We start from the raw sequence: 7,875 nt of genomic DNA on the forward strand, positions 1-7,875 counted from the left end.
AAATGAAAATGAGCCTCGTCAGAAAAAAGGATGTTGTCAAAAGAGGAAAATCGACTAAGCATTTCTTCAGCAAATGCCAACCTTGCTCCGAAGTCGGTCTTCTTTAATTCCTGTTTTAGCTGGAGCATATAAGGATGCAATTTAAGTCCAACTTCAAAATTCGCTGTAAACTTCGTCGCGACAACTTTAAAGCCGCCGATCGCTTCCGAGTAGACACTTGCGGATTTTTTCCTACCGACTCCTTCATCCTCTCAATATTGTCTGTGGTCTTAGACTTTCTTTAAAACGCTTTATCCATATTTTAAATAAATTTGCACTCGGAGCTTCATGAATGTGTGTTAATCCATATTCAGAACAATACATTCGCCTTGTAGAGATGTAGGCACGACCGTTTACCGTACCGTTAGTTACCAAAGAGTTCTAAAATTAAAATTCAAAAAAGTTTTCATTAGCAATGTTTCTAACTGGCCAATTCTAAACATTTTTAGTGTTACCCACGTAACTCTCAGCCACACTGAATGTACGCGCACGCACACCCCTCAACATACTCATTCATTCATGCATACTTAAGATTTTATACGACTTTTGTTTCATCAGATGAACTAAGACTACATCTCTTAAAAAAATTGTTTAGAATTTGCACCATGTTGTAATCTAGTCACCTGCAACACAGGGGGCTAACTTTACATAAATTTTGTCTAAACTATATTTCTATCATGAATAGTTTTATTATTATTAACTGTACTCTTCCGACTATAATATCTTCGTCTCTTTTTGTCAAATTGTGTTTACGCTGTTACAGGTGATCAAAATGGTGCAATTGCAGCGATTAAAGGAAGGGGGGGAAAGGGGGGACACTAGCGTGAGATAAGACGAAACATCAGTTTAAATAGTTAATATTTTATTATAATAACTCGTCTCCTATCAACACGTAACATCAAACAGCAAGAAAAATAATTTATACAGTAATGTCCGCTCGATAATACTGAATACTGGTCGAAGCGATAAAACGTGGAATGCACGAATAATAAAATCACACAAAAATCGGGCAAAATAAATCTGTTTCGTATAAATATAATATATTATAATATAATATAATGTAAATAACAACTAACGCGCGAGTCGACCTCGGGAATATTTACAGAGCGCGTACGAACATGATATTGCTAGAATTTGAAAATTCAACGACATATGGAATCGGGACGTCGAATCGGGTCTATGGCTAGAGGGACCTATTTATCCTATTCCTAATCTTCCAGGTTGCGGAAAGCGGACGACATGTCCTCCAGCAGCTGATCGAAGTCGGCCTTGATCTTCGCCTCGCCGTCTTTCACGGGGTCCTGGAAACGCGAAAAGCAAATTAGACGCCGGCCCCCTTCCGCGGAGATCCCGCTCCCGACACGACAGCGATACCTTGAACTTCATGGAGGACAGCTGGTAGAGCACGTTGCCCATGGCGTCCCTGATGACGTTCCACGTGACCTTGTTGTCGGACTGCGCGGTGGACTCCACGGCGTGGCGGGACATGTCGTAGAAGGCGATGATGTTCTTCAGCATGCCCACGGTCTTGTAGAAGGGGCAGAAGCGGTCGTAGGCCGAGTAGCTGCGGAAGAGAAGACGGGGAGGTGAGAGTCGAACCGGTCGGTTCCGAAGCCGTCGCGGCTCGGCCTCCTCTTACCTGTTCTGCTGCAAGAAGTCGTCCTTCAGCAGTTTGGCGACTTCCAGGGTGATCTTGTCGGTCTCGGCCAGCGAGGCCTTTCCTACCAGTTGGACGATTTCAGACAAGTCTTCTTCTTCCTGCATGATCTCCTTGACCTGGAAGTTTCATTATACAGTTAATACGGAGGCTTTCGAGCCACATTCGATATATATACATATATTTTATTTCTCTCACCTTAGTTCTGAGGGGGACGAACTCGGGGTAGTTCTTTTCGTAGAATTCGTCGAGAGCGCGCATGTACTTGCTGCAATTACATTATTATTATTATTTAACGTCAGCTTCTACTCCAAAACTGAGATCTATCATTCATCGGTCGAGGGAAGAGGCACCTGTATGAGATGAGCCAGTTGATGGAGGGGAAGTGCTTCCTCTGGGCCAACTTCTTGTCCAATCCCCAGAAGACCTGCACGATGCTGAGCGTGGCGGCCGTCACGGGGTCGGAGAAGTCTCCTCCGGGGGGAGACACGGCTCCCACGATGGACACGGAACCTGGAACCGTCACTCTATCAGAGAGGATCTCGGGCAACAGAGCTCCGCGGAGGCCCGTCGAACTCACCTTCCCGGTCGGGGTTCCCGAGGCACTTGACTCGTCCGGCCCTCTCGTAGAAGGAGGCCAGGCGGGCCCCCAGGTACGCGGGGTAGCCGGAGTCGGCGGGCATCTCGGCCAGACGCCCGGAGATCTCACGGAGGGCTTCGGCCCAACGGGACGTGGAGTCCGCCATCATGGAGACGTTGTAGCCCATGTCGCGGAAGTACTCCGACAGGGTGATACCTGAAGGTTTTAACCGACGTCAAAAGGGGGAAGACCGAATTCGTCCAATTTTCGAGCTCGATCGGTCGCAGTCGTACCGGTGTAGATGGAGGCCTCGCGGGCGGCCACGGGCATGTTGGAGGTGTTGGCGACGAGGGCCGTCCTCTTCATGATGGACTCGGTCACTCCGTCGATCTCCACGGACAGCTCGGGGAAGTCCCGCAACACTTCGGACATCTCGTTACCTGAAAGGATGGGCCTTCGTCAAAAACTGTCTTCGCGACGGAATCGAACCGCGAGACCGCGGAGCCGCGTCGCCCACCTCGCTCGCCGCACCCGACGTAGATGATGACGTCGGAGTTGGAGTACTTGGACAGAGCTTGGGAGATGACGGTTTTGCCGCAGCCGAAGGCTCCGGGGATGGCCGTGGTCCCTCCTTGCACGCACCTGAAAAGTATACATTTTCAGCCAACCGTCTCGCGATCGACATTCGAAAGGAACGAGGAAACAATTCACGGCCTCACGGGAAGAGAGAGTCGAGCACCCTCTGGCCGGTGAGCAGGGGGTGGTTGGCCGGCAGCTTCTCCGTCACGGGCCTCGGCTGCCGCACGGGCCACACTTGCAGCATGGTGTATTGGGCCTTTTCCCCGTCGAACTCCGTCTCGAGCACGACGTCCTGTAGGAGAAAACGAGGCGTTAAACCGGACGATTCGAGAGATTCTTTTTGTTACTTTTGGACACGAGTCGGGCTCGAATGTACTCACGGTGACTTTGTAGTTCCCGGGGGGAGCGATGTAAGTGACGGTTCCCTTGGCGCGGGGAGGCACCAGCATCTTGTGCTTCACCAGCGTGTTCTCGTGGACGATACCGTACAAGTCTCCACCGGTGATGTGGGATCCCGTCTGTGAACGTCGTTTCATTTGAGTTTCCTCAATGGCGACTATTCTCATTTCACACTCTACCTCTATCTCTCTCTCTCTCTTATTGTCATTTACTTTAACGAAAACACATTACATTACTGAAACGAAATTTGTCTAATCCGATTGTTGTTTATATGCGATACCTCGAAGAAGGCCTAGCTCTAACCTTGACGTTGAGAGGGTTGAATTCCCATTCGGACACCCGGGACAGAGCCGGCACGTTGACTCCTTTGGGGATGTAGATGGACTGAGTCAGATCGTTGATTTCTTTGAGCGGACGCTGGATGCCATCAAAGATAGAACTGAGGATTCCGGGCCCCAGCTCCACGGACAGAGGCTTGCCCGTGCGGAGCACAGGATCGCCCACGGTCACACCCGATGTCTCTTCGTATACCTGTGTAAGTCATTAGCTCACTAAAACAATCTTTGAAATTCTATTCATCATGCCGGGGTCGAACGTTCAATAAATATTACGATATAGACCAGTGCAGATAGCCTTTAAAATAAATAAAAAGTGAAAAAAATTACAGTAGGATGAAACCCATTAGAAAAGCAGGGGAATATGATCAAAATGAAAGGAAAAATAAATTACGGTCGATCTGAGGTCGGGAAGGGGTAGAGGGGGGAGTTTTAAGGGTAAAAAACGGTTTATCTCGATTTCCGGCAAAACTACAAGTCCTATCGAAGAAAGTTAAATGGCAAAGTTGGAGGTAATAAAAAGATCTAAAACTTTTATATTCACACATTTTTCACATAACCTCAAAATTTATGTGAAAAATTCAAAAAACCAAGTTTTTGGTTTTTAATTTTTATCTTTTACAAAAATATTTTTTTTTTAACGAAATTTGGTGAAAACTTACCTTTCTATGTCCCAAATACGCTGTAATTTATTTGATTAAAAATATTTATTTGTTCACCTTATTTTGAATTAATATCGAAAAAACACCCTAATTTTCAATCGAAAATTCTGACGTCAAAATTTCAGCTTTTTTCAAAAAGTTGGTGTGCTTTCAGTTCGTTGAAATCTCTACTTTCCTATGGTAAAAAAATATATATATATTACCATAGTAAATCTTCTCAGAAAACGCAAAAAATCGTATGCAGTAACGCCCAGACCTGTCATCCCCTTCCTTACTTCTCTATGAAATACGAAAATTTTAGCCCATCTAAAGGCTAAATTTTTTTTTTAGTTCACTCAGGTATATATAAGTTATCTTAAAATAGTAATAAATAGGCATCTGATTATAATTTAAAGAAGATTCATAGAGAAGTAGGGAAGGGGATGACAGGTCTGGGCGTTACTGCATACGATTTTTTACGTTTTCTGAGAAGATTTACTATGGTAATATATATATATTTTTTTACCATAGGAAAGTAGAGATTTCAACGAACTGAAAGCACACCAACTTTTTGAAAAAAGCTGAAATTTTGACGTCAGAATTTTCGATTGAAAATTAGGGTGTTTTTTCGATATTAATTCAAAATAAGGTGAACAAATAAATATTTTTAATCAAATAAATTACAGCGTATTTGGGACATAGAAAGGTAAGTTTTCACCAAATTTCTTTAAAAAAAAAATATTTTTGTAAAAGATAAAAATTAAAAACCAAAAACTTGGTTTTTTGAATTTTTCACATAAATTTTGAGGTTATCTGAAAAATGTGTGAATACAAAAGTTTTAGATCTTTTTATTACCTCCAACTTTGCCATTTAACTTTCTTCGATAGGACTTGTAGTTTTGCCGGAAATCGAGATAAACCGTTTTTTACCCTTAAAACTCCCCCCTCTACCCCTTCCCGACCTCAGATCGACCGTAATTTATTTTTCCTTTCATTTTGATAATATTCCCCTGCTTTTCTAATGAGTTTCATCCTACTGTAATTTTTTTAGGTTTCAAAAATTATCGGCACTGGTCTAATACCTGTCTCAATATATACAGAATCAACTGGTCGTCCTACGCTTTCAATAGGTGCAATAGTTAAAAGATCATTCTTCCGAGTAGACGTGTTGCGTAGTAATACACGATAAAAGTACGGCCTGAATTGCCATAATATTAACATGAAATGTGAGTAAATCGAAGAAAAAACATGGAGAATTCGCGATAAACATACGTGGATACGTCAACTTACATTTGAATTAATTGAATGAAGTCAAGATTTCGGACGCTAAAGTTTACTATGAATGGTATTCTATTGGAAATATATGATTTCGCCACATATAACCAAGCAAGATACTCGCATGAGAAATTTCATAACTGCGAGAGAAAAATTATCAATCACTTTACGATATTTTGCTATAAGGACATCCTTAAAGATTTCTGCTATGTTTACACATCAATGAATATTCTCAAGGATCTCTCGAGATCTCAAGGATCATGATATTTATTGACCGTCTGACTCCTGCCTATGATTTGATCAGTCTCACACATCTATCTCCATAGAAATTCAATAATAATTGCCTGTCCATGATGGATGGATCCATGCCCCATTAAAAGATAATGGAATTTGTTATAAAGGTGTTTTCATTGTTATATGTTGTATTAAGATTGAAGGTTAGATGAAAAACTATGTGTGCAACTACATAATACCTGTATGGTGGCCATGTCACCCTCTAGCCTAATAATTTCACCGACCAGTTCATTGTAACCCACACGCACCAACTCGTACATAGCTGATCCGGACATTTTCTCCGCCGTTACGACTATAAAAACCAGCATTTTATTTACAAGTATATTCACATGTCCAAACCACACACACACACACACATTATAATAAAAGAATATAACATATGCATATCATATGTGCACATTATAATAAAGTAATATATCATATGTGCTGCAATACTGAGGCTACAGAGATCTATTTTATAAATATTCTGATTTAGTTCACAGAATTATAACTAACTTACCGGGTCCAGAAACAGCAAACACATATCCAAACCTCTCTTCATTCTCCTCATCCGCAATTGTCTTCAAATTGTCCTTAGACATTTTGGATATTTGAGTCTTTATTAATCTAGAAAAAAAGTATCAATTTAAAATAGGGTTCAATGTATTTTTTATAATGAATTTGATTCCTGTTTGCTACAAGAACAAAGCCAGAGACATGACTTTTCATGATAATGTAATAATGATATTCTTATTAAAATACACTATTTAACTGATCTTGTAAAATAAAAATTTATTACAATATAACCTTATTCCTTAGGCAATGCAGTATAAATCTAGGACTTGCGAGGCTGAGTATCAGCTGATCATATTTTTATCAGAGAATACTAATCAATCCATCAATGTCAAATATGCAATGATATATAAAAGATTCTACCAAATTTATTTTGCATAACATTTTTAATTATACAATTTTATTACAGGGATGGTACAAGTTTATATTTAAACTGGATGTAAACTGCAATGCTATCTTATGAATATAGGTGCATACATTAAATACTTTTAAGAAAGAAAGTTTTGCCTCTTTCCATAAGAACCATTTTATTGAGTCCTTAGTGGAATTTACTAATACCATAAACACATATTATATGTTCTTATTTGAATGCCACATTAGTAAAACCATATTCAATTATAGTATTTATCTCAATAAATAATACTGCTAGATCAGAATCAAGTATGATAAATAATAATAGAAATAGGTACACACTATAATAAAAATGATTAATGTGATAAATCACATGATTAATTAACAAGATGAAATACATTGATTAGGCATGAAATTGAAAATAGTATAACGTGTGGTGAAATTAGGGCCTAACATGGTTTATGAAAGATTTAGAAATAATTTTAAATGAATTAACAAGGTAGGCAATAAGGTGTTGTCTAATTCATCGATGAAAAACTATGCTAAAGCTTACCAAATACCAAATTAAAACAAAGTATCACAGCCTATATTACAAGCCCAATTAAATTAAAGAAATAAATTCAATTACAAATTGAAATAATATAAAACTCGACTCACAGGACAAGAAAGATGGAAAAGACGACCCGAGAATGGCGGAGGATCACAACTTATCACAAGACCAATGATAAAAGTTGTGTCAGCTGACCCAGAGTCTATGACACTTTGGCTATGGTGAAGTAGAATTTATTGATTTTACATTTTATGTAACTTTTAATGCGACTAAAATCTAAGAATTTTTTTTATTTTTGATATGGAACATTATTATATCAATCAGACTTAAATTGAACGAATAACTTGTTTTATTTTCAGATTTTTTTTACTTGCAACCCAGTTTTCAGAACATTTTTTAGAATTACAGATTAAATCGATAGTATATCTAAGGTAATAAAGAAAAATCTATATTTAAGTTAAGCTTAAGCTATTTTTAAGTTATTATTTGGATACTCCATCATATAAGGTAGGTACCACCAGCATTAAACATATTCTATATATTTGGATGATTAACAGCGCGTCTGTGCTGATGGCGTTAGTAAGCAAAACGACAATGCACTGAAGGCAATAACCCTGACAAAC

At 39.7% G+C, this 7,875-nt stretch overlaps 1 protein-coding gene across 2 annotated transcripts; it reads right to left on the reverse strand.

Annotated features, from left to right (window-relative positions):
- Positions 1-884: 884 nt before the first annotated feature.
- LOC125060254 (V-type proton ATPase catalytic subunit A) lies at positions 885-7,513 on the reverse strand. 2 transcript variants are annotated; one of them, XM_047665054.1, is made up of 14 exons: positions 7,360-7,513; positions 6,299-6,405; positions 5,979-6,091; positions 3,558-3,785; positions 3,236-3,373; positions 2,996-3,147; positions 2,794-2,918; positions 2,570-2,716; positions 2,277-2,492; positions 2,050-2,209; positions 1,895-1,964; positions 1,679-1,815; positions 1,414-1,603; positions 885-1,340 (listed from the first exon to the last, which is right to left on the reverse strand). In XM_047665054.1, the coding sequence occupies exons 2-14, from the start codon at positions 6,378-6,380 to the stop codon at positions 1,248-1,250; spliced, it is 1,851 nt and encodes a 616-aa protein (XP_047521010.1). In that variant the 5' UTR covers positions 6,381-6,405; positions 7,360-7,513; the 3' UTR covers positions 885-1,247. The 2 variants fall into 2 exon arrangements, with proteins under 2 accessions (XP_047521010.1, XP_047521011.1); XM_047665055.1 differs by having other exon boundaries at positions 7,256-7,397.
- Positions 7,514-7,875: the final 362 nt, after the last annotated feature.

Source organism: Pieris napi, chromosome 21 (genome assembly GCF_905475465.1).
Source record: "Pieris napi chromosome 21, ilPieNapi1.2, whole genome shotgun sequence".
Classification (NCBI taxonomy): domain Eukaryota; kingdom Metazoa; phylum Arthropoda; class Insecta; order Lepidoptera; family Pieridae; genus Pieris; species Pieris napi.